Raw genomic sequence first — 25,166 nt, forward strand, 5'->3', positions numbered from 1 at the left:
TCGAAAGACAAGTAACGAGTCTTGGGATCGCAGCTGAAAGAAACGTGGAAGATTACGATGCACACACGCGATCTTTCCACTGCATTAAGTCCAGTGCAGCATTCAGCTTCAGGGTAAATGATAAATAGCATAGTAACGTATCCACGTGTAAAAAGCATAGTAACATACCCACATGCAAAAAGGGTACGAATAGAGACTTGTCAAGAGTTGCGAGGGCACGTTGGAACTTTGCGTGGGTGAAAGGCAATTCATTTTTAGTTTTTTTAATAAAGCACGTAAAGCCTCCACAAAAATACAATTTTTGAGAGGAATACAATATTTTTTAAAAGTTTAAAGTCGACATATAAACCAAAGAATTCATTTTAATTTAAAAAAAAATTAAAATATAAATTTTCCAGCATGCAAATAAATTTTACAAGACAAATGATCTTTTAACGAGAACCCATCAGCACCATCATAGCAAGGACACTATTCTAAATCTGAAAAAGAAATGTTATAGTTATAAAGAGATTTCACAAAAATAAATTGTAAATTCATGTAATCCCTTAGATATATTTTAAAATAAAAGTAACTATCATTATAACTTATCAATTTGTGAGTTTATTTTTTAAAAATATCTGTGATTAGATTATTTTTCAATCTAAAAATCAATTAATGTATTTAGCACTTCTCGTAAGTGGAAGGCAAGCCGCAAGGCTCTGCCATAGGAATTATGTTCTGTACTTGAAACAAATGAATGTCATCGTGACAAAAAAAAGCCTTCCTCGAGACATTGGGTTCTGATATCTTGCATTCGACGTTGAAGTAGAGTAGGATTGCTTGTAACAACAGCATCCACACGCTCAATCAACATCTTTTGCATCGAATCTGTATCATCAACAGTCCAGGCGTAGACCTTTTTATTTGTCCTGTAAAGAGCCAGATGTAAATGTGAAATCGCACAGCTCGTCTGCTATGTAGCCTGCAAATTCATATACATCAAATGACCTTCATACCCATGAAGAATTTTCACAAGCTTTTCATCAACCAGAGGGTGATAAACACCAACCACTCCAGCACCTCTCATCCTCAACAAGTTTGTTCGAGCCCCAGTAGAAGGATCCTTCATCACAATGTAGCCCACCTGAAATGGCATCTCACCGTTTCAACATGCAAAGAGAACAAACTCATAAACCAACATAACCAATTTCTGTACCAAAACATCTGGCTTTATGTGCCATACCGGTCGAGTAGGTCATGCATCAACAAGAAGAATTTTGTGATAATTTTATGTGAATAAGTCCTGCTGGTAACAAGATAATCAATCTGTAGCAACGTATCCTATTACTTTAAAATTCAACTAGTAGACTGTTAAAGACTTGTGGACCAAAAAGGCTTTGAACGAGCAAACATAATTAAGTCCAGTCCTGCATATGGTGATGACAAACCATATCCATTAAGAAAAGGAAGCATATTTTCCAATAACCCTGACTCCCTCCCCACCCCCACCCCACCCCAGGAACCTGAACCCCACCAAGAAGAAAAACAAAAATAAGATGCAAACAAAGGAAGACTCATATGTGATGGCTGCAGGATAATTCCTATACAATACAATGGATACAATAGACCACAGACTTCTACGATTTCAGCTTTCAAAGAAGCTAATAATTAAACCTAACAATTTTGCCAAAGTCTCCTCACATTGATGAACATCAAATGTTATCTTCCCCAGATGATCATCACTAAAGAATTCAGCAAACAGGACAAAGAATCTATCGTAAGATTAATAATTATGTAGAAAAAGATCCTGAAAGAACTCAGCAAACAGGACAAAAAATCTATTGTAAGATTAAATAATTATGTAGAAAAAGATCCTGAAGATGTACAACCAGTGAACTGATTCTTACCACAATATCCGGTGATAGTTTAATTACATCCCTTGCTAAATTGTCACTTTTAGCCCATACAAGGCAATTCTTACACTGCGTCCTCTCAACCTGTAAAATGAAGGCACTGAAAATCATAAGGCTACAGGACTTGCAAAACCATTTTTAACTTAAAATTGAATGCTTGCAAACAATAAAGCAAAAAGGTAACCTTTTTTCATTGGTAATAAAACAAAGAGTCAACTTTACAATTGCTAAACGTGCATTATTCCAAAAACCATAAAGTTAGAGGTCATTTCAAATGTGTATCATATAAACACAAACATAGAGTAAAAGGTTGAAAATATAAGATAGAAACAGGGAAGGGGAAGCAAACAACAAACTTACAACAGAAAGAATATCCTTTGCAAGCCCTTTTTCATAAGATGGAGGCCCAACCTTAGCATCTAGAATCACTTGCCGAACAGAACTTGATATCAACTAAGAACATGATTAGAACAATGGTCAGAAAACTCAACAACAAAGCTTTAACAGGAAATAGAAAAATAGAGTGCTGATAGATGTCAAGAATAGTCTCACAGGGCAAACAAAAAAGGTCAGTAAGGTTGATGAAATATGTTCATAAAAAATACTGTAAAAAGAGAGGATAATGGATGTAACTTTATGGAGAGAGGATTAAGGAAATCCTGGAAAATACCGTCAAAGCATCTTCAAGAGTAGGAATGCTTTCATCGTGAAACTTCTGCACAGATTGATGAGCACTGCCAAGTTCTCGTATCTACAGCCACAAACTAAAATACAATCTCAGTCAAAATTACTCAGATCTTTTGATGCATATAATATATGCAATTATCCACCTGTGGTTTGGGTCAAGTTTGAATTCCAGCCTGTACTTTGAAAGTTTACACATTATCCAACTGAAATATAGTCATGTCTGCTTTTGATTCACAAGTTCAAAGTATTCTGAGTTCATTTTTTTTAATCAGTCAAAGTATTCAGAGTTCAATGAAGTTGCTATTGTGTTTTTTTTAGTTTTATTTTGAGGTACATGATTTACACATGATAATATTTACGATTGAAGGCAAAAAATAAAATAAAAATAAAAACATTAAGTATGTGATCTCAGAGGGGTAAAGTGAAACCTTTTAAACTAGCGGTCGTTTAATTGAATATGATCTGACCTAAACCACAGGTGAATTAGTTCTAGATCTAAAAGGATATCATTATTTCTTCAACAAATAAACCCCAAATAAAACTAAAACTATTCTCTTTCACAAAAGATTAACATGATATGACAATCGAAAAATTTCAGATGTTTCAAATTATACAAGATCATGTGAAAAAGAAAACACTAGAAACCAGCATAAATTGGTTGTTATGGATGATAAAGAGGAGAGCAATTACTGGAGGCAAAATTCGTCCAACCCTCCTCACTCTGTGTCAAGAATTCTGTTAACTAACCTGCATCACTACTAATTTTACAACTGAGAACCCCAACATTGAAATTGAGGGGAAAAATATCGCTTCTACGGTAAAATTTATGAAACTATGACCTCTACTATGTTAGGAGAATGGCTGGACTTGATCTGTTAGGTCCTGACAAAGAGTCATGTTTGGTTTTCTCATATGTAACTTTTTCATTTGCATGCATGCCACCACCACTACTTTTACAACTGAGAACCCCAACATTGAAATTGAGGGGAAAATATCGTAGACCATGCTTCTACGGTAAAACTTATGAAACTATGACCTCTACTATGTTAGGAGAACAGCTGGTACTTGATCTCTTAGGTCCCGAATAAGAGTCTTGTTTGGTTTATTCATATGTAACTTCTTCATTTGCATGCATGCCACACCAACATTGATCCACTAAGACACATTAATGATACACCTAGCAAAGTTTAAGATATGAACCCTGACATAACTTGGCCAGCCTCAACCCAAGAACAAATCGATCCATTCCCTTTTGGCTGTTTTGCTCAGGTTCAATCAACATATTTATTCAGTACAGTCAGGTAATGAAAAGTAGTGGCTGATTAGTGTTAGACTAGTACCCCCGACAAACCAACCCCACCACCCAAATGAGTCTTCATCTACAGACTACAGTTAAAAGTGTATAAATTTACAGTTACAACTTTCATGGGTGTTCCTGAGATTCATTAACTAGTAGATTGACAACAAAACTTTGATTCGTAACACAAATACTTGAGAAGCTGCTTAACATTGTTGAAAAGAAAGCTAAACCACCTAGTCTTACCTCTTTTGTGCTCAAGTACCCTACTTTAGAAGTACTGTTTCCAGACATCCGCTGCAAATCCCTGCCTGTGCCAAGTGAGAATCAAATCCCCAAGTAGTTAATTCAATAGATAACAATCTACAATTATAACATTCAAAGATGAATGTTGTTTGACACCTGGATAGTACGAGTTAACTTTACCTATCATGCAGAGCGAACAAAACCCCATCAGAAGAACGAGAAACATCAATCTCAATGCAGTCTGCTTGAGAACGAAGTGCCATATGATACGCAACCATCTGTGAAGAAATTCAACATTAGAATTTTTAGGTCTCAAAGTTTAATTTCATAACATGGGAGGCTTACATCTTCTTATCATCAAGAAAAAAATAAACATGGGGATGCTCACCGTGTTGGGGAAGGCCTTAGTTGAGTCACCCCCGTGAGCACATACAAGAGGAGGATCATTCAGCCAACCGCAATTTCTTTCTCGTATCTATTTTGCAAACGTAGCAAAAGCAAATTCATTCATTCATTCTCAATATCCATATCCCATTTAAGGAAACGGCGTATTTGTATTTGCATAGAAATGGAATTCTAATGGGAAGAGTAGAGGATTTGAGTTGATTGAGGAACTGACAGACCTGATGGAAGCGCTTGAGCCGGAAGTGGAGGAATAGGGGAGGCAACAGAGCGACGAAGGCCAGGCATATGATAATAGCACGGAAGAGCCTTTGCGAAGAAAATCTTAATCTGAAGCGATGAAGGAATCGACCACCGAGCCCGACTTGCCTCTGTAGGAACTGCCGTCCTCGTTGTCTCCTTCCCAATCTCATTGGGATCGCCATTTCGGTCTCCCTCACCCGCACCTTCCCTTCTTTCTCAGTGACAACAGCTCCAATGATAAAGACGTCACTCCGTATTGTTAACAAATGCGTTGCATTGAAGACGTCACGCCATTTCGGGCATGTTGCATTGAAGTGTTTTTTTAACAAATGCGTTGCAAGATGACCTTTAACACGACGCCTTTGACAAGTGCGTGACATAAAGCTTTTTAAGACGACAATTGGAGCTATAGGGGCGGGCATCTGTAATCACCTGAATCCGATAAATTTTACCAACACTTCGCTGATAGTGTTAAATAATTTTATTTTTATTTCTTAAAGTATTTTTTTGTGTATTTAAAAAAAACACAAAAAATAAAAAACACAATACTATAACATAAACAAACATAAATATTATTATTTTTACTTATCAAAAAAAAAATTTTGATCCATATAAATGATAGTTTTTTTTTTTAAGAAAACAAACTTCATTTTATTCAATAAATCAAAATTACAATTGTAACTTATCAATACAGAAAAAATCTAAACTATAAGCCAACATACGCATATACTTTGGGGCACCCCCCGCACACAAATTCTTTGGTGGCGGATATTGTCTTAACTTCTAAAAACTATTTCCTAATAGAAAAAGCGATTTGTAAAAACAGAACTACACGACCCATCTTCTAAAAAAGAGAAGCACTCGCCCCCTTCGTCCTCCTAGGGAGGAGGAGTATGGAACTCTGATGCTATGGATATCAAGTCCAATAGCTTATTTCTTTTTTATTAATTAAAAAAAAAACTGCAAAAAAGAACACATTAAAAAAAACAAAAACACAAAAAAATAAAAATCATTTGCCATCGTTGCTCTCCACGAGCACCGGCATGAGCCAAGACGGCACACCCATCGCAAGCATCGGTTTCATGAGCCTAAACAACACGAGCACTCAACTCTCATACGAACACCATCCTTCATTGTGCTGGCGGCTCCCACTCACGAGCACCGACAATAGCATCGTCTGCTCCTCTCGACCAACTTTTACCCTAGATTGCATTCAATCCAGGTGGCTCAACACCTCACTTAGGTCAAAGAGAAAGGGTGGAGAGGAATAAAGCTATGTATTGGAAAAACAATGCAAAACACTAAGAAAAATGATGTTAAAACAGAGGGACAACACACAAAGAGTCGGCAATGGCATGTGTAAGACACGGCCACTTTGGAAGGAAGGCCAACAGTTGATCCTTGAAGTCTTGGAGTTAAAGGTCCCAGACAATTCGAGCATTGCGTCGGCAAAAGGCTCTTTGATGGCGCGTGAGGGCCACACGCTAACAAGCTCCGCAGCTTCAACCTGTGCGTGCTGGCTAAGCTCCACTTCGTTTGGTGCCGCATTTGGTAATCTTGAAGATCGACAGCTGGGCAGTATCTAGGTGGGGCGCGTGTTGGTTAATAGACATCAAAGGATCCGAATGGCAATTTTTTCTTATTTGGCTTGAAAAACATAAAATTAAAATTAAAACACTATATAAGAAAAGAAATCAGACATAGTAGAAGGGAGGGAGAAAGGAGCCGAAATTCTCATCCCATTTAGCCGAATCCGGTGTTTGAGGGAATTTAGAGAGAAGGGAGAGGGTTTTCAGTTTTAGAGAGAAAATGTCTTCTCTCCGTATAAACGATAGTAAGGCTTCGTTTGGATCATCAACCTATCTCAACTCATTTCAACTCATTATTACAACTTTTTCAAATTCCAATATAAAATATAATAAATAATTCAACTTTTTTAAATCTCAAAATAATAATAATATTAACAAATAATATTCTAACAATATTTTATCATCCCAACTCAACTCATTTTAATATCCAAACACAACTTAATGTACCTATCATTTTACTTGTCACGTTATGCACTGAATTGACATGAACAATCCCCATTCATCGTAGTGACACTATTCATTAAAAAAATTTAAAATATAATAAATTGTATTGTCTAATGTGTAGCACAACAATCCAACATAAACTTTTATAAATATATATATGCAAGTTTACGTATTGACATTCCATTTTTACCTAGGATATTTATATTTAAAAATTTTTATACCGCATGCCATCCACGAAAGATAATTTTACTTATCCAATCATTTTCTTTTGAGAAATTATGCTTATTATTCTCATATCACACACCACACATAATTTATTTTTTATTTTTGCTAAATATGCTGTGTATAGATGGAGAGTAAAAGAAATTAATTAATTTAAGGAAAAAAAAATATAGTGTGTGAGAATGATAAGTAGTAAAGTTCTTCTGTTAGAAAAGAGAGAATTTAAGGTATGAAAGTTTCGTCCACTTATTTTAAAAAAAAATGAATAAATGTAAAATGTACATGAAAAAAATTATTTTTTAATAATAAATCACACATTTTTAAAAGTGTACTGTTACAACCAATATTTTGAATACCGTACCGGACACTGTACCGGTCAAGGCACTAGAACGAAATATTTCGGTACCGGTACCGTTTCGAGATAGCGTTTCGGGATAACGTTTCGGGATAGTCGATCTATAAATAAATTATATATATAAATATATATATAAATTATATTCTAAAACAAGAGTCTATATATAAATAAATTATATATAAATACATATATATATATAAATTATAAATAGTCTAGTCTGAATTGAGGGTTAAAAAATAAGCTTGTAGTTTGAAAAAATGAAAAAAAAAAAAACACAGGCCAAAATATCGGCCGGTACCGACCGAAATATAGGCTTGTACGGACCGAAATTCAGGTCGGTACGGTACGAAATTTAAAACTTTGGTTACAACCATCAAGAGATTACATAAAAGTAATTCTACAAACTGGCGTGATTTTTATAATCAATTAGATATATTTTATAATAAAAAATAATTTTACAATCTGAAAAATTACATCATATATATTAATTTATAAAATTATTTTTATTTAATACATTTATTACTAGAATATTTTCCTTTTTAAAAAGATTGCGCATAAGCACAAAAATATGGCTTTTTCCCTCCAAAATCTGCTCGCTCTATTAATTCATTTCGCGAAGACCAGAAAGGTCGAAAAACTCACGCGCACGCTCTAGATATCTCTCTGCCTTACTGTGGGGGCAACCGTAAGGTTGATTCGATTGATTAGATTAATCTTTGTATATCCCTCTCTGTACAAGCCAAATTTGGTGTAAGCGAATTTCATTTTCTCTGTGAATCCGCAGGAACTCGAAGATGGACGAGTACTTGCAGTACATGAAAACCTTGCGGTCTCAGATGAACGGTACCTCTCTCTCTCTCTCTCTCTCTAATTTATTCTTTTAAAGTCAAGAAATATTTAAGAAAATTAGAGAATTACAGCGATTTTTAACATTAACTTGAATGAATACTAATAGATGTGGAGGATCAAGCGGCGAAGATTTCAGTCGAAGAGCAAATGCAATTAACCACCATTCAAACCATGGAAAACGATCTTAATTCGGGTTAGTCTGCTTAATTTCTTCTTCTTCGCGTTACTTCCCTACATGTATGCACATACGCAGGAATGCATTTGTATGTTTATGTAATTATATTTCATGTGTATGTAATCATATTACATGTGTATGTTTTCTTGGTGTTTTTTTTTTCCCCTGAAAAAAAGCTTGTAGTGCATATTAGGCTGTTCATTTTGAAATACGTTCTCTGGTTAAATGAATTAATTGTTATTGGAAATTTGGAAGCAACTATTATTATAAATCTTTTGAAATTTAAAAATAAAATTTTCAGTGGTGTTCCGTTTGGTTGCATGATCTAAGTTGTACAGAGAGGTTAAATTTCCTAGGTTATAGTAAAGGCCTTCGTTTATTTCTGTGCCGCCTGTTACTCCTTTTTTTTTTTTCATTTTTCTTCCACTTTCCCAAATGTTTGGGTTTTGAAGCCTTGGTTATCGACAGAGGGTTTGGAATTAGTACTATTGTTTTTGTCTTTTAAAATTACTAGTGTTTTTTGTATGATTATTGTTGTTAATATTGGCGGCGTTGTATCTTTATCAGATATCCTTTTTCAGTTCATCGGACGAGTAAATTTATTTTCTGGAATCGAAAGCATATGAAATGCGCCTCTTTATTTACCATCTATAATAATTACAATCATCGTTCGGTGACGTTCGTGCGCTGGTTATCACTATGTTGCAGCAAAATCTGAAACAAAGAAACTAAAAGAAGATGCCGAGCAAATGAGGAAAGCGAAGGGTCAGATATGCTTACAGATATTAGAAAAACAGAGAAGGAGTGCCTCTTTGGAGTCTGATTCATCAACACTTGCACAGGTAGTACCTCTTCCTCGTGGGTCTGTTTTTATCCGTGTGTGCGCACTTGAAGCCCTTAGTTAGTGAGCCCATGTGTTTACACAAGATAACGTAGAAACATTTGCAAAGAAGTAATTAATATTTGAAAGAGGAAAATTTATTTAAAAATACTCATAGAGAGAAAGGGACCATTTTGCATCAAGTATTTTTCTCCATTCCTTAAACATGCGATGCTTTGCATTCTTGGGATGCCGTCCCTTTTGTGCGTCCCAATTGTAATATTTTAAGGTCGTTGTAATTACACAATTGCAAAATGCTACTTCGTAAGTTCGTAACAAGAGTTGCTTTTGACCGGATATTATTACGCAATTGTAACATTCTACTTCATAAGGTCATTATTCCAGGATTTGCTCCGGCGTATTCCTTATAGTATGAGCTTGTAGATATTTTGGATCTGTTTGTTTTGATATGAATGGTGGAGGAAAGTGACGTGGAATATTTTAGTGACAGAAGTTATTGTTTAGCTGTTAATTGTACAGACAGCACGAAGAAGGTTGAAGGCTTTCTCTAGTTGATTTTTTATTTTAAATCACAGTGGTCGTCTTTTTTTTTTTTTAAATTTTATTATTGCTATTATTATTTCATTATTTTATTTTTGATGAGAGGGACAATCCATGGAGGCATTCTATATAGGAAAATGATAGTATGACATCAAATATGCTCACTCATGTATATATATATTTAATAGTTAAAGAAATGACTATTAATAAATTTTTATTTTTTTTATTTTTTTTCTTAATGGTTAAGAATATTTAAAAAAATGATTAAAACAAATAAAAGAAAAATAAAAAAACTTATTTATAGTATTAGACATATTTGATGGGCACATTTGATAGACATCCTCGCATTGTTTTTCAATATAAACAAACAATTATGCTAGCTGCACGGGGTCTATGTAGACACCCTCGTATGAACAGTGGAAACACTGTTCAAGCCTGTGCGCAAAACAATTTTAATAAACTAAGCATGTTTCATAATGTTACTTTATTACTTTTCAGTGGATTGCCTAGAGTCAAATGGGGTGTGAAACAGAAATAAGTCAAATTGAGAATCACGATCCTTAACTACTCTACTATAACTATATACCTGGCCTTGAAAGGTTGAAATGGATCGCATGTAAGGGATATCACTGCGACTAATTTTTGTTTTTATAAAGAAATAAGCACATATGTCACTCGCCTGATCAGTTAATGGACAAATGGTTTTTTGTGCCACTCTCTTGGTTTTAACCATGATTCTATAACAAACAGACGTTGGACCTTATTCAACAAGAAAAAGCCAGCTTGTCCGCCAAACTTATAGAGAAAAGGTACTTCAAAGAAAAACCTGCGATAATTGTAGTGCATGAGATATTGTTCAACCATTATCAATGCAATCTGTTCACAATAACAGCATCTACTACACCAAGGTTGCAGAGGACATCAATTGCAAATTACGGGAACAACAGGTCTGGTTCCGGAAGCTCTTTCTTGTAAATCTAATGCCTTTTGTTCAAATTCCAACCTTTAGTTGATGATCTCCTTTTTTTTTGTAGGATTGGGTCAATTCTCACAACATTAGCAGAGAGTTGGGAGAACATGGTTTGGTACGTTTGTCTAGATCAAACTGTTTTTACGACTCCCCCTCCCTCGTCTGTTTCTTATTCAGCATAGCTGTGATAGCTTCAGCTAGATAGTACTACTCAAAAGGCATCTTCTAGGCGACAAATCAGCTGCCTGATGCTTGTGTGGGTGCGTGTGTTGTTCCATCCACAAGCTGATATAATCTCGGGAGTCTGCATTTGCTGAAGTCTATTCTTGATTTCCCCAGTATCATAGACTTAAATTGTTCCATTTACAAAGTCCTCTCCTGAATACACTTTATAATGTGAATGTTGATTTTCTACCGTGTCTGTATGTGTGTTGCTATACTATATTTTGTTTAGACACATTTAAATCATGCAGTCACAACCACGTATGCATGAACTAAACTAGTTGAAGTGCTGTTTGTAAAAGATGCCACTTTTTAGTTTTTTTCCTCCTTTCTTCAGTTGTATTTTTGCGCGTGATTTCACAAGTCCTATTGATAGAAAATTATGGTGTAGACTGCAAATTATATTTTATACTGCTAATAAGATTTTATACAGGTCAAGACAAGAGTCGATAAGCAAACAGGTGAAACTGAAGGTATGGCTCTTGGAATTCTTTATGTAGTTGAGAAAGTGGTTTACATCTCAGCTAACTCCTTCCAGTTTGTGGGGACATGCAGCCAAATTTTTGTTGTGTTTGTTGCCTTTGAAGTTTTCCTTAATGTCTAAGGGTCATAAGGGACTGTATCTGTTAGTTGAAATTTCTCTCTTCCATCTGAATCTCTGGAAAATGTTAGCTGTCAACTTTTCACATGTTGCATGTATATCCAAGAAAATGCAAGAGTGTCGATTTTCCTGAAACAAGGTAGAGTTAAAAAGAAGCACCATATCCTTTTTAAAACAATGTTTTTCTTTTCTATTGGTAAGTTTCAGACACATCTAGTGGATCTTGAAACCTCGACCTTACCCCCAACCCATTCTTATGGGGGGAGAAAATGTTTTTTGAGCCAAGGTTCGATTTTCTGAAGGATACTGTTTTTACTTAAATATTGCGTTCACATCTTCCTCTTGAATTGGGTTTCTCTTGCAGGGAAGTCTAGCATTAATAGCGATCTCATTATGGACAATCTGGTACAACTCTTCCATTTCTCTTAATACTTTTGGAGGTGGAAGGTCATAACTCATCTTTGGAGTGACAGGGGAATGAAGCAAAGATGAACCTAGCGGTGAAACTAGATTCTGCTAAAGCCAACCTCAATGCAATTTCACAAATGAAATCCAACCTTGTCATGGAGAACAGCAAGGTTACATCTTTATATGCCTATTAGTCAACCGAATTGAGATGTATATTGATTTATCAATTTGGATAGTGCATATGCTGATTGTATAACTTCTCAAGTCTAGTAACTAATATCGAGCATGTAAAGATAGTCCATATGCTGATTGTATAACTCTGAGGGAATAATAGTCCTCAGTAGCATTTCTAATTAAAAGCTGCTCGCTTATCTTGGTATATCGAATCTTTGCACAAGCATCCCTCTGTATTTCAGATGATGCAGCTTCTTGAGCAAGTGAGGTGCAGGGCAAATGAATTTAAGGTCAGTCGTTTACTCAGCTCAAATATGACTGCATGTATGCACTTTTAGTTACATGGTAATGCAGAAGTGTTTAAGAATGGACCATTTGATGCCTAAATAATGGCTTGATGAAGATGCCACCACTTGCATCGTTTTATTTTACAAAAATTTGTATAGTTATCTTGTATTTGGAGTAATTTGGAATGCTCAACTGGGGGTTTCAAAGAAAATTGATGAAAATTTGAGATTCTGCAAGTCAAGCCGATTGGGCAGTGAGAGAGACTGAATCCAATATATTCAAATATTCTTATACTATTTTATGCAACTATTGCATTCTCATAATGTGTGGATGAATACAGCCAGAACTTAGAGCAATGGATATTAAGACCCTGGAAGAGGAACACAGAGTCCTTCTATCAGATAAAGTAGGAGAAACTGAGTATTTGCAGTCTCTGCTAGACCAAATTGGAAAACTGAAGGTAAATACTGTGATAAGCTTTTGCTTTTTGCCTTCCCGATATTAAGCAAGTTTCGACACAATTTGTATTTTCCATGTAAAATATCCCCTTGCATTATGGAAGCCTCTGCTTTTTGCAGGGAATTTCCCATGTTGTTAAATGTGCTTGCGGAGAGGAATACGAGGTGGGTGTGGACATTCATGGATGAAAAAATGTGAAATAAGTACTTGAAACTTGGAGAACTCAAAGACTAAGAAAGAAAGCATCAGTGACTCGCTCTACAGGTAATTCTTTAAATTTTAAAGAATTCAATACTTTCAAGTCGTTGAAACATAATGTGATGAAACTATTAGAGTCGTTGAAGGCCAATTTTATAGATAATCTTGCTATTAAAAAAAATATGTTAGTGATCTGAACTGTTTCTTTGTGAACGAAACAAGGGAATACGCACTCAAGGGGCAGTGAAACAATATCGATAATTCAATACAGAAAAATGCTTTGATACCCACACATCACCTGTCCTAAATTGCCGGTTCTTGATTATAAAAGATTATATATTATACACCTAAACTTCAATGCCCAAAATCGCCAAATAACTGCACACACAAAGGCACATCAAGAATGCATTTAAACATTTTGTGGAGAGTTCTTTTTGTTTGCGAGTGGCTATTTTGTTACTTCTATGAATCATATCAGAGATCGTGTGTATGCTCAAGACGAAGTTTTTGAAAAGCTTAGATGTATAATCTTAGATAAAATAGAAATTTTTAACAAAATATTGAGACTCGGTATTCTTCTATATTTACATTCTCACTTTTGAGTTAACTATATAATTATTTGCTTTAAAGACCCTAAAAATGATAGTAATAACAATAATAATAATAATAATGGTAATGGTAAAAAAGAAGAAAGAAGAAAGAAAGAAAAGAGAAACGAAGGGAACGTCCGTTCACTTGATTCCAAGAGCTTTTAGAGCTGCTGAGATATCATGGGCTCCATAAGTCTCTACAAAGGCGATGTTGGGGCTATCTTGTGGAACTACATCTTCTCTTTTAAAACTGTCTTCACTGCGAAGAAGCTTCTCACTGCCATACTCCACAGAGCCTCTTAGAATAAGGGTTTTGTGGAGGCCGGCAAGCAGGTCTTCATAATCTGTATCCCCTCTTTCACCCACGAACACAACCACTTTGGATAGATCAATACCCCATATGACTGAAAGGTACCTGCATAACACAACAATGATTGAAAACTTTTCCTGTTCAACTTTTATTCTGGTATTCCAACTGATTTTGTTATGTGGATTAATGTATATGTTTCATATAAAGGCATTACAATGCTGCTTGTGTGTAAGTCCGCATGTCATTCTTTATATATTTAAGAAAAGTGGTCTGACCTTAGTGCCTGCACTCTTGATGCAAGCAAAGGTACAACATTTAACCTCGATGCTGCATGTGTGTACACAAGATTGCATCGAAAGACTCTCATCCTCAGCTTCTGGCGGAGGTCGTCTATCCTTCGAGTCTGCTATTTATATAAATTGGAATCATAGTTAGAAATGTTATGGGATCAGAAAATGAAGGTACCACCTTCTATTTATTAGACATTTTCATACCATCATCTGAAATTTCTCACCTTTGCTCCCGGTTTCACACTATAAGAGTAGCACCTAGAGCTGCATGCACCCACATACTCCACGATGTCATCCTCAGCTCCATCTTCTATCCTAGCAAGCCTTGTCACCATCGACCTCACATTCTCGCCCGGCCATCTATATTCTATGTGAGCTTCATAATCCACATCAGCTACCATATCTCTCCATGGATAATACATTTCACTCCCACTCTTACACACCAATGCATCAAAGGCTTCTATATTTACCTGGCAGCATTTCAATGCTTCTGTGGTCTCTTGTAAAGTTAAACCAGTTAACAATACAAAGCCTATCCAACCCAAGCCAAAACCGGACTGTGTAGCTTGCATAATACTCTTGATAGTTTCCTGGAACATTTCAGTGCAATCCCCGGTGCTGTTGTAACAATCTATGGCTATTACAAATAGCCACTGCCTTCTACCTGGACAGTAATTGGCACCGTGATGGCCATTGGAGGCAGCCATTCTGGTTATGGCTTCAACGAGTTCCTTTTGTCTGGTTGCTGCATCAAGCTCTCCATTGATCCTTAAGTCTCCGTCTGTGGAGAATCTCAAAGAAACGTCTTCCACATCCCGTAGAGAATCACTCATCGGTTCTTCAAGAATTGGCATGATCTCAAGACGGGTGGTGGGGTGGCGATTTCGACAGTGCTCAACATGGGAGAGGTAGTTACGGCAGTGCTCTGGCCATGAAAAACGGTGGATATTCTTAAGGCCATTCTTTCGGCATTCGAACCAAAGATTTTTCTCAGCGACAAGCTTTAGCAATGCATCTGCTATGGCGTTCTGATCATGTGGATCAACGAGGAGTCCATTGTTTAGTGCCTGGTAGAACAGAGCCCTCCATTAGTTTGGTGAAATATTGCCATTCCCTTATATAGATTTGGGTGATCATAGGCAAGGAATGCATTCCGCAGGCTTTTTTTCTAGAGTGCCGATTATAAGTAGGATCAGCAGGGATCGAGTAGATTAGGTTTAAACGTATGCTAGTTGATTGAAATAGAGATGAAGATGCATGTGGTGCATATCCCAGCGTTCGAATGATTATATTAAGAGAACAGCAACGCAATTGATTGCGAGATCTGGCTAGATTGTATAGAGGAAACAATGAAGTGCATCTTTAAATAGGAAACACAATTGAGTATAGCTTTAGTAGGTTGGAAAAAACATTTGAGGTTCGTCATTACCTTTAGAATATCAACAGGTCCTCCGTTTTTCGTTGCGACCACAGGTAAACCATATGCAGTTGCCTGCAAGATATTTATTATACGGGATAAAAGATAAGCAAATTATAGGAAATTAATAACTTCTATGATCAGATTTTTGCTTCTGAGTACATAAACCGAGCCTTACCTCAATGAGTGTGAGACCGAAAGGTTCCACGAGAGCTGGGTTGATGAAAACTCCCTTCAAGAGAGAACCCCCAAGTATTACGTTAGCAAATTTAGTGGGATTTGAACGAAATCTAATGTTTGAGGCAAGAGTGATAAATATATAAATAAGTCTCCATTTTTTGATACATTGGGAGAAGGGGTCGAACCATGATCTGGGTCCTGTGCCGTCAGGCCAGTTGGCAAATAAGTCTCACGTTTAGAATAGTAATCTATCTGATATATCATGGGCCTTGCCAAGTGGCTTTCTAGAAGATTTGGCAGGCCATCCGCATGGACCGTGAAGGCCGTAAAAGGCCGTTGAAGCCCGTTTTATAAAGAAAAAGATTTAGCAAGGGGCTGGGGTCATGGCCATCCTAGGTGTTCATTGGATCCGTCATTGGGCAACGTACCTTTGTTTTTGCAGCCAGACGATAAATGTCAGGAACTTCAGATTGCTTGTGATGCTTCGGATAGGCCACCTGACCATATAAGTCGTACTTGTCAATGAGCTTGAGTACCGTTTCGAGAACGACCGAGCTGCTATTGGGCATTTCTTGAATGTCATCTCTGTTGCCTAGTATTAGTGTCTGCAAAAGTAAAAATTTGCCCCAAGCATATTAGTCCCACCTCTGTTGAACCGTGTTTGAACCGTTGCGAAATTTACTTCAACGTTAAAATTACCAAGTTAGCTAGCTCTCGGAGATGTTGGCATTCCCCAAAAGCCTTGAGCAATGTGGTGACATTTTTCTTTGGGTCAGGACGGGACAATGCAAGTATCATGGGCTTGTGGGGGTTCGTGAAAAATCGCATTATCTGCATTTATAAAATCGAGTTAAACCAAATGTCCCATTCGTAAATGCTTTTTTTTTTCCTCGTAGTTGATCGCAGTCTATGTAACATGTAGATTCATTTTCATGGACACAATGTGAATGGTAAGAAAGATTAGCAGAAGTATTTCAACCTCGGACCATATTGGAGGCAGATTCCTTTTGGTCTGAGATCTCTCGGGGCCAATCAATGACTTGAGATCACCATCACCTTCCACTGAATCTTGGGTGGTGGCATAGCTGAAGTCCATGCCCGGTGGTATAACCTGATGCCACTTAGTAATTAGTATGCAGTTGTGGATCTTCATGCTGCAATATACTCTTTACTATAGCTAAGCTCAATATGTCCTACAAAGACCAAGGAAGTTTGATGCGAATTCAAAACCTTTTAACTCCTGAGAATTTAGTTAGGGTAACTTTTATAATGTACCTATGCGGCAATGCCACATAGTAATTAGTTTTATGTGAGTTCACACAGTATACCTTTAGTCTGTGATTTGACTATAAATTACTAGAAAATCAAGCCATTCTTTCAGTTGTAGGAAAAACCACAATCAACAAGAGATTGTGCTTACCGCCATCCTTGGCATGTGTCGCCCGTAACAACTAACTCCACGCCGTTTCCTAATCCTAAGCTTCCTCTCAAGCTTGAGGTCGAACCCATCGTACAATCCCCATTGCTCTTCAATCTCTTGCCTCGTGCTAGTCACCACCGTGTCAGCAGCATCCAGACCTAGTTCCTCACCTTCAATCCTTCTCATTATTTTGTAGGTTGCATTTATGTCCTCCCTCGAAAACCTCCCTTGCTTAAGCAGTTGCTCAAACTTGTTCCGGCCCAATGAGTGGCCAGTTAGCACCATAGGCACATTCAAGGCCCCAGATAAGAGTGCCGCTACCTCCCCAGCATCAGCGTAGTGGCCGTGAATTACATAAGGCCAAGTTGGCTTTCCCCCATTCACTTCACCTAGAGCTTTTGCCATGTTAACTATATGGTTTAGAGCTCCATCAACAAATTCAGGTATATGAGGCCAAAGTGACTCTTTTGGTATGTACCTGTCACAAAGTTGCCTATTTGTTAGACTCGTGGATCGGTATTTCCGCTCCTTTATCCGAGAAATTAACTCACTAGGTATAGGTTTAAGACCAAAAAAAATAAAAAGGTAATTACTTATCGCGTGGCCCACAAGGAATGCGGATAATGTAAGCTCCACAGCTACCACTTCCATCAGATGGGCATGACAGCATCTCGTTGGGCTCACCATAGCTAGAGTCTACTTCCGGTGTGCTGATTTGTCTGGTTAGAAGATCAACTCGATGGACTCCTTTTGTGTTGGCCAGAGCCCGAGCAAGTTCCACAACATATTTCACCTTAAATATGCAAAAACAGAGACCAGTATTAGGTTTGAAAGATTTGAGACTGATTCGGCTGTGGCCTTTGGTGGGCTCAGACATAGGCCTTTATATGGGTTCCTTAATATCAGAAGTGAGGTCCTTATTGTGAGGATAAGTGACTGAGAAGCCCAGTTTTTCTTTGGTTGGGCTGGCCATTTTTACATAAAATTTGAATTTTGTTTTATTTATTGTAAAAACATCTGAAATATTTTAAATGGAAGAAGTAGGGGCAGTATGAAATAACCACCTGACCACCAGTATCAGAATCTCTTCCAAGTTCCATATTTTCTCCTCGCACCAACCCATGAATACTACAAGAATAAATACCGTAGTATTAAAAACCGAAAGTTATTCATTTCCGTCATATTATAGAACCACCTTTGTATTTTTCCTCCTCTCTCTTTAAAATTTTGGAAGGATCATAATAAAGGTACCTTGGGAAGATCATTGAACTGAGTTTGGACCAAATTAGTCGCAGGGACAATCCCTTGTTTCCAAAATAACAAGTTTAGCCAGCAATCCAAAATACCTGATGAGGACAATGTAAAGTCGCCGAGACTTTTCCTCATCTGACCAGATATGTATATCGGAGTTGATCCTGGAAATATTCTTCACAGATTCTGAGACATTGGATTCGCCCTTCTCCTTCTCGCCCTCTGAGAGCTCTGAGAGGTCATCTGCAGCATCATTACGGCCTTTTTCACGCTCTAGGCGCTGGTTTGCTAGCTTCTTTGCATCGTCCCATGCTATCTGCAGTTGCGATAGATTATCATTATTATTATTATTATTAGTTTCTGCTATAAAATTCGATCAGTACAGTACACTTTACCGGCCATTGATTTTGGAATATGATGTATAGTGGCTCACCTGTTTCTTTTTGCGAGCGAGATGCCAAATGCGCCAGCACATATTCTCCAGCCTATTACTGCGATCACGGGTACCACTCCTTGTTGCTATAACCTGTACGTGATAGCTCACCGCCAATCACAAGTTATTTTCATTCATATTTATCTCCTTTTACTAACACAATTGAGATTCAAGTTATTTTTGATCGGTATCTGGGGCTTTGGTAAGATAATTAACCATAAGTATTGATCATGTCTTGTATCGCGTGCCACCCTCATGAGAAAAGTTCAACAGACAGTTTGAAAGAGAGTGTGGTCCCTACTCCCCATCTATTAGTGTTTCAATTGCATGCTCTTGTTTCGTAGGGCCAGGAAATAGAAGAGACAACTTTGGTGCTAAAATCGCCACACAAACTTGGGATATATGCTCGCTAAATTTATCTTTCCTTATTGGCCTTATTATGTTCATTAATTAATTGTGTGATTATGTTATGGTAAGATAACCATATAAATTACGTGTTACTTGGGGAAAAAAATTATGGGATGCTGGAAGCTGTGCGTATAGGAACTCAGTGCTATTTATATTAGACGTTAATTTCCAAACACAATTAATGGAGCGTTAATCAATGTAAATTTAATTGCAGATAGAGATAGATAGGAAACGAACCTTGATCCAAGTCTTGTAGAGGTCAGATTCATCAAAGCTGTTAACAACTTCTTCCACGAAATACTTTGTGGGACTGAACACCTTTTCCTCTTTTTCTTTCTCTTCGAACTTTGCAATAGTCGGTTTCCCATCAGACCTCTTACTTGTTTTACTTCCCGCGTCCAAAATCGCCTCTAAATATCCATTAATCCACTCGTTTCTTGCCATCACTTTTAACTTCTCCTCCCCTCCCCTCTTGAGAGCTTCTTTGTAGGGATTGAGTTTGGGAAGAGAGAAAATGAAAAGCACCGACTTACGTAAAAGCTTCTGGGTATGTCAGGGAAGAGGGAAATGAATGGCTTTTATAGCTGTTTAAGCTTATAAAAGCAATGAGAAATGAGTGGTAATCTGAAGTTTCATAGTCTTATAAAATCCCTTTGCTAGAGAAAGTAGCATCTTGAGAGAGAGAGAGAGAGAGGGAGGGTATGGTTTCAAAGACTTCGTAGCCTGAAACGAATTGGACAAAGGAGATGGGCTCCTTAAAAAGACCTCGAATTTCAGTTTTTAGTATTTTCATCTAAACTATAAGACAAATAAATTAATGACTATATATATATGTATAAATTAATTGGGTGGCTTCAAATCTCTCTTATATATTCTTTCACGAAGCATATTACCTAAACATCCTTATTCTTCAGTACAGACACTAAAAATTCATTTTAATCCATTGTGGAGAATCCTTTTTAAATATACCAATTACTATTCCTTCCTATCCATCCTCAAGGCTTAACTTTTTATTTTCAACAGTTTATACGTGTATAATTTATAGCATAATTATGCTTGATAATATTATTACAAGAGATATTTGGGGTGGTTTTTAGCAATATTTTTGTTTTGCATGCATCGCGCAGTCCTGTGATTGTTTGCATGAAAACAAAAGGGCAGGATTAATAACATAAACAATATGTTTAATTTGTTTGCATGATGCACGTAGAAACACTACTCTCCATTAAGTGCTTCTTGTCTTCCTCCCCACAAAGAGACAAGGGTTTCCGTTGTCGAACATGTCTGATTCCTCTATAATCCTTGTCACCTTGTACTTGTTGCAATCACAGCAGCCGCCAATCGAACGCGTCAAGGTTATATTTGAAGTACGACCAAATATTTGCATTAGTTTCCAATATTTGGTATCTATTCATTTATCACGACACGTCTTTTTAATTTCGTGGGGAAAAAAAAAAAAAAAAGTATCCAAGTATTGTAATTGGTTCCCACAAAAGGAAATTCAAGACCCGAAAGAAGTACTATCTTCTCAAAATAACTAGGATGCAAGCTAATAAAAACTACTGAGAAAGAGAGAAGTTTGAAAACCAGCTTTATATATAGATATATATGTATGTATGTATGTATATATTCTATATATAGGCACTCCATCGGATTTATAAGTTTGTGGTGGATAAATCATAACAAAAATTCTATATGCAATCACTTTTGCGTATTTTTTGTGCACTTCACTAATGTGATTGGTTGTGTTATTTTTTTTTAATATAAAAGAATTGTTTTAATCAATCACATAATTGGAATGTATAAAGAATACGTAAAAATGACTGTATATAGCAAAACTCAAATCATAAAATGATATATACTAGCTATTAGCTAGCTAAGTGAGAGCCCCAAGAGACAAAAACTATGGCTCTCTCTGGCTCCCATTAGAAATGATTCTTCAAAGTAGGTGCTTTCAAATGTAATGTTAATGGACTTTGATTATCAAGAAAATGCAGGGCTCCAACTGGATGAAATAATTGCATGCTTTTTCACGGCACACCTCTCCACGTGCCCCTCTAGTTAATAAGTTTTTTTTTCCATTCATGGTTGAATAAACATAAAACTTTTAGGCGGCATCGGATACTTCAGCATATATAAGGAGAACAATCCACTTGGGCTGACTAGGATATATATGCTGTAAAATGTGAACGCTGCCTAAAAGACTATTGTATTCTACAAGAAAGAAGTAAAGAATATTCTAAGGCAATTAAGGGAGATTAAAGTCTGGTAGGAAAGAAAGAAAGAAAGCAAACAGGAGAAAAAAAAAATGAAAAAGGAAACTAAAAGCTGGCTATAATAGAAGATGTAATATATGGACATGGGAGTTGGGAAGGTTACATCATATAGCTAGCTAGGCACAAAGAGATCAAGTAGTGGGCAGCATGCTGTGAGGTATATGGGGCTGAAGAAAGAATGGCGGTACCCAATGGATATTTCTAGGAATATCCAATTGGTTACGAGTCTTATCATAATTGTGGCCATTCGACTCTTTTTTTCTTTTTTCTCTATATCTTCTTTCCTCACCTCCAAACTTCCCATGAAATGCATGCCTGCCACTTGCACTTTTTGGCATCACAGCCACTAATTTGGGCTACACATGATATAGTTATTTCCTTATTTTTTTAATCTTTTTTAATATGCTTGGAATTGTCCCCACCATGAAACTTCAATTTGCAAAAGTATGCATCAATATGGTCACAAGGATTCCAACTTCTATTCTAGGACACGAGAATATCATTAGGAGTTAAAAGCTGTTCCAGATCATCACAATGATATTACTACCAATAAAGATGCCATTGATATGTGTATCTCTCCGATACAAATGGGTGACACTTGTGCTAAATAAAATTATAATAAAGAGAACGGAAAAAAAGAAAGAAATGAAATAAAGTTAGATGCCACGAAATGCACCAAATGAAACCACTTACATAGAATCAGACCGTGTATGGCTTTTGTTGGGTGAATATATATAGTTTGATGTGATATTAAATGATAAGTTCACAATAAAACATACAAGTAATTTTTAATTATTTAATATCATGTCATGTGATGATGAGAAGATGATGATAAAAAAGATAGTGAGCAACATTACTCGTATAGTCAGCGCATCATAGCGTTTGCTCGTATATAATTTGTAGTCTTTGATTTGAAAGAAAAATGCTTTTACACGGTGTAGGCTTTATATCACTTCATCTAATGACTACGTACTAATCTAAGGGCATGATCACCTTCATCATATCAAAACAGTTTTATATTATATATATTTTTTTGCGAATCTTTCTCGCCAGCTTGATCAAACGAGCTGCTATGAATTGGCCAGTCAGCGCATGCATCAAAGACAACTGAAATGCCACGTACACTGCATGCAGTTTAGAGCACCTGACAGTTTCCTCACGAAGGTAGACGTGAGACGGCGAAATCAGAAATTTATCTTTGGAAAAAACCACACTGATATTATAATGATAATTCTTGTAAATAGTTTATATTTTTATGCCTAATGCTACATGAATTGGGATTTTGCCTCTTCGATGAACAACTCTATTTCCATTAGAAATTATGGATTTCGCATCTTTTGGGTTTTTTAAGTTTTTTTTTTAGTTTATTTTTTTTAAATTAATTCAATTATTCTATTCATTATTCATATATTAAATATTTGATAAAAGAAAAAAATAATAAAAATTAAAAAAAAATGTGGTATGTGAAAGTTGTGTGAATAGTAAGAGGTGGTGTAGATAGGATATGGTATAAACTCCTTCCAAATATCATAATCGTCATTATCTGACGTTAGGATTCAATAGTATCAGACATATCTTAACAAGTAATTCACAATACTGCTGGGCTACACAATCCGGAAAATTATTACACAACCATACATATGACTTGCAAATTATGAAGGTGCAGTTTCGTGAGTCACCTCGTCAATTTGGCCATTTGTTTTTGCATGAAATCCTTTACTTCTGATAAAAATAAAGATGATTCGGGCGTATCGGTGAAGCCTGCAAATCCATGGACGGCATTCGGATAATCCACTAAGTAGACTTGTTTCTCGGATTTCTTTAGCCCCTCATAGTACCTAATCTCCCAGTCCCTCAACGGATCGCATCCTCCAATGAAAAGAAGCGTGGGAGGGAACCTCAGCCCAGAGATGTCAACCTTATTCGGCCCGAATACATTCGCTGCTGGATGGTCCCTGTCTGACCCTTCAGGCAAAAAGGCCTTCCAAAACCAGTCCGTCAATTCCAATGACAGAACCGGACCCTGGCAAAATTCCATCTCCGATTCCACCCGCTCTTCCCCTCCAAAAAATGGTTGTATGGCTATGAGCCCGAGGAGATTCACCCGCTTGAAGTCGTACTCGCCAGCCCTGACCGCCACGTGGTGGGCCAGATTCCCTCCAGCACTCTCTCCGGCAAGGAAACAACGTCCAAGATCAGCGCTGGCAGGTAGATCGCGGCTGTCCATTTCGTCGATGAATCTCAACGCGTCGAACCCGTCTTCGTACTGGCACGGAAACCTATGCTCCGGCGCGAGGCGGTAGTCAACGGAGAGAACGATGGCATGGAGTTCACGGGCGAGTCGGCGTGCCATGATGTCCATCGCCATCGAGTTAGCGTGGCCTAGGATGAAGCCGCCGCCGTGGTAAAAAACGATGACGGGCATGCTTACGACCTCGTTGCCAACAGTGGTAGGGTGGATTGGGTTGAAGAGGCGGAACCAGAGGTTTCGATAAGGGTCAACGATTTTATCGGAGGAGGCAATACCATCAGACCGGGGGTGGGGATTGGGAGAGTGAGGGGCTTTGAGATCGAGGAAGTTGAGGAGGCGTCGGTTGACGGTCATGTTGGGTCGGAGAGAAGGTTGGACGATCCAGGACATTGCTTTAAGAAGGAGCTTCGTCTTCCATGGGAGGTTGGGTTTGGGACGGACTCTTTCTGCGACACATTGAGGAGTGGATGACATAGCCCTGGGGAACACGAATTCGTTCGTACTTCGTATAGTGATGGTGGATCTAATTCTAGGCTAAGGTGTAGTTAGTCAATGCAGTTGTGTTGAGGTCAAACTATCAACACAAACCGGTTGCAGGCTCTTTTCAACTCTGTTTCTCTCTCTTTATAATAAAAATCCAGAGCAATAGTCTACGTACAGTTACTAAACGAGTGTATACAGTTATATTTTAAAAAAAAATTATTAAATTATAATAATATTATTTTTAAAATGATATTTTTTCTTTTTATCCTTATTTATTACCAAGACTATATACGCAGTTTCCATTCGAGATTATAAATAAAATTTCTCAATCCAGAGAGACAAAAAGGCGGGGCCGGCTAGCAGAGACAACTTTCTGCGTTATTATCATTATTTTTATTTGTTTGGAGTCACCTCATTTTCCTCGTTTGTTATACAATGTGCTCGTAAAAATCAGTACTTTACAGTTTACACCCTAATTTCAGTAAAAATAGGGGATAGGGTATAATTTTTTCAATCGAATCTAAATAGAACGTGCAAGATGACAATTTTTTTTATGATTGAAGTGTATCATCGTCGTAATTTTGACTAGAAAGGTAAAATTTCTAAAAATTTTTAAGTGTGCAAAAAAATGTTGTTAATCTTGAATGAATCTTCGAAATGAAGTTGGTGTCTAACTCATGTTTTACACCAACCAATTTGAGATATTTATAAGCGATGAGCCCCCAACAACCTCCTCTTTAATAGCTGAGCCTTGT

General features: G+C 37.0%; 4 protein-coding genes across 6 annotated transcripts; 1 reads left to right on the forward strand and 3 right to left on the reverse strand.

Moving 5' to 3' along the window:
- Nucleotides 1-647: 647 nt before the first annotated feature.
- On the reverse strand, nucleotides 648-5,191 carry LOC121249647 (glycerophosphodiester phosphodiesterase GDPD4). Of its 2 annotated transcripts, none has more exons than XM_041148373.1 (9): nucleotides 4,746-5,191; nucleotides 4,511-4,597; nucleotides 4,303-4,400; nucleotides 4,123-4,183; nucleotides 2,563-2,643; nucleotides 2,253-2,345; nucleotides 1,887-1,976; nucleotides 996-1,123; nucleotides 648-908 (listed from the first exon to the last, which is right to left on the reverse strand). In XM_041148373.1, exons 1-9 carry the CDS (start codon nucleotides 5,187-5,189, stop codon nucleotides 740-742), a joined length of 1,251 nt encoding a protein of 416 aa, XP_041004307.1. In that variant the 5' UTR covers nucleotides 5,190-5,191; the 3' UTR covers nucleotides 648-739. The 2 variants fall into 2 exon arrangements, with proteins under 2 accessions (XP_041004307.1, XP_041004308.1); XM_041148374.1 differs by having other exon boundaries at nucleotides 4,123-4,187; nucleotides 4,746-4,887.
- Nucleotides 5,192-7,943: 2,752 nt separating this feature from the next.
- LOC121249649 lies at nucleotides 7,944-13,822 on the forward strand. The gene is made up of 12 exons (XM_041148378.1): nucleotides 7,944-8,220; nucleotides 8,333-8,419; nucleotides 9,110-9,243; nucleotides 10,533-10,591; nucleotides 10,675-10,729; nucleotides 10,817-10,867; nucleotides 11,408-11,447; nucleotides 11,940-11,980; nucleotides 12,049-12,153; nucleotides 12,400-12,447; nucleotides 12,786-12,905; nucleotides 13,024-13,822. Exons 1-12 carry the CDS (start codon nucleotides 8,172-8,174, stop codon nucleotides 13,090-13,092), a joined length of 858 nt encoding a protein of 285 aa, XP_041004312.1. The 5' UTR covers nucleotides 7,944-8,171; the 3' UTR covers nucleotides 13,093-13,822.
- Nucleotides 13,663-20,131, reverse strand: LOC121249648 (probable sucrose-phosphate synthase 4). 2 transcript variants are annotated; one of them, XM_041148376.1, is made up of 14 exons: nucleotides 19,639-20,131; nucleotides 18,994-19,086; nucleotides 18,656-18,876; nucleotides 18,374-18,437; nucleotides 17,903-18,102; nucleotides 17,310-17,787; nucleotides 16,869-17,000; nucleotides 16,589-16,720; nucleotides 16,318-16,494; nucleotides 15,888-15,941; nucleotides 15,722-15,784; nucleotides 14,517-15,359; nucleotides 14,278-14,405; nucleotides 13,663-14,107 (listed from the first exon to the last, which is right to left on the reverse strand). In XM_041148376.1, the coding sequence occupies exons 1-14, from the start codon at nucleotides 19,843-19,845 to the stop codon at nucleotides 13,834-13,836; spliced, it is 3,066 nt and encodes a 1,021-aa protein (XP_041004310.1). In that variant the 5' UTR covers nucleotides 19,846-20,131; the 3' UTR covers nucleotides 13,663-13,833. The 2 variants fall into 2 exon arrangements, with proteins under 2 accessions (XP_041004310.1, XP_041004311.1); XM_041148377.1 differs by lacking the exon at nucleotides 13,663-14,107 and having other exon boundaries at nucleotides 14,273-14,405; nucleotides 14,500-15,359.
- A 3,061-nt stretch (nucleotides 20,132-23,192) lies between these two features.
- Nucleotides 23,193-24,480, reverse strand: LOC121249650 (probable carboxylesterase 18). Its single transcript, XM_041148379.1, has one exon. It carries the CDS (start codon nucleotides 24,400-24,402, stop codon nucleotides 23,353-23,355), a length of 1,050 nt encoding a protein of 349 aa, XP_041004313.1. The 5' UTR covers nucleotides 24,403-24,480; the 3' UTR covers nucleotides 23,193-23,352.
- Between the last annotated feature and the right edge of the window lie 686 nt (nucleotides 24,481-25,166).

The sequence above is a fragment of the Juglans microcarpa x Juglans regia genome, chromosome 2D (genome assembly GCF_004785595.1).
Source record: "Juglans microcarpa x Juglans regia isolate MS1-56 chromosome 2D, Jm3101_v1.0, whole genome shotgun sequence".
Taxonomy (NCBI): domain Eukaryota; kingdom Viridiplantae; phylum Streptophyta; class Magnoliopsida; order Fagales; family Juglandaceae; genus Juglans; species Juglans microcarpa x Juglans regia.

What these genes read in the sequence shown, in the direction of transcription:
- LOC121249647 (XM_041148373.1), bottom strand. Translation starts at nt 5,189, where the DNA reads ATGCCCGCCCCTATAGCTCCAATTGTCGTCTTAAAAAGCTTTATGTCA. An exon ending in CTCTTGAAGATGCTTTGACG is followed by an intron (nt 2,346 to 2,562) that starts GTATTTTCCAGG and finishes TCATGTTCTTAG; the next exon opens with TTGATATCAAGTTCTGTTCG. An exon ending in CTTGTGAAAATTCTTCATGG is followed by an intron (nt 909 to 995) that starts GTATGAAGGTCA and finishes GGCTCTTTACAG; the next exon opens with GACAAATAAAAAGGTCTACG.
- LOC121249649 (XM_041148378.1), top strand. Translation starts at nt 8,172, where the DNA reads ATGGACGAGTACTTGCAGTACATGAAAACCTTGCGGTCTCAGATGAAC. An exon ending in ATTCATCAACACTTGCACAG is followed by an intron (nt 9,244 to 10,532) that starts GTAGTACCTCTT and finishes TATAACAAACAG; the next exon opens with ACGTTGGACCTTATTCAACA. An exon ending in ATCTCATTATGGACAATCTG is followed by an intron (nt 11,981 to 12,048) that starts GTACAACTCTTC and finishes TTGGAGTGACAG; the next exon opens with GGGAATGAAGCAAAGATGAA.
- LOC121249648 (XM_041148376.1), bottom strand. Translation starts at nt 19,845, where the DNA reads ATGGCAAGAAACGAGTGGATTAATGGATATTTAGAGGCGATTTTGGAC. An exon ending in TCCGAGAGCTAGCTAACTTG is followed by an intron (nt 16,495 to 16,588) that starts GTAATTTTAACG and finishes TTACTTTTGCAG; the next exon opens with ACACTAATACTAGGCAACAG. An exon ending in GACCTGTTGATATTCTAAAG is followed by an intron (nt 15,360 to 15,721) that starts GTAATGACGAAC and finishes CTGTTCTACCAG; the next exon opens with GCACTAAACAATGGACTCCT.
- LOC121249650 (XM_041148379.1), bottom strand. Translation starts at nt 24,402, where the DNA reads ATGTCATCCACTCCTCAATGTGTCGCAGAAAGAGTCCGTCCCAAACCC.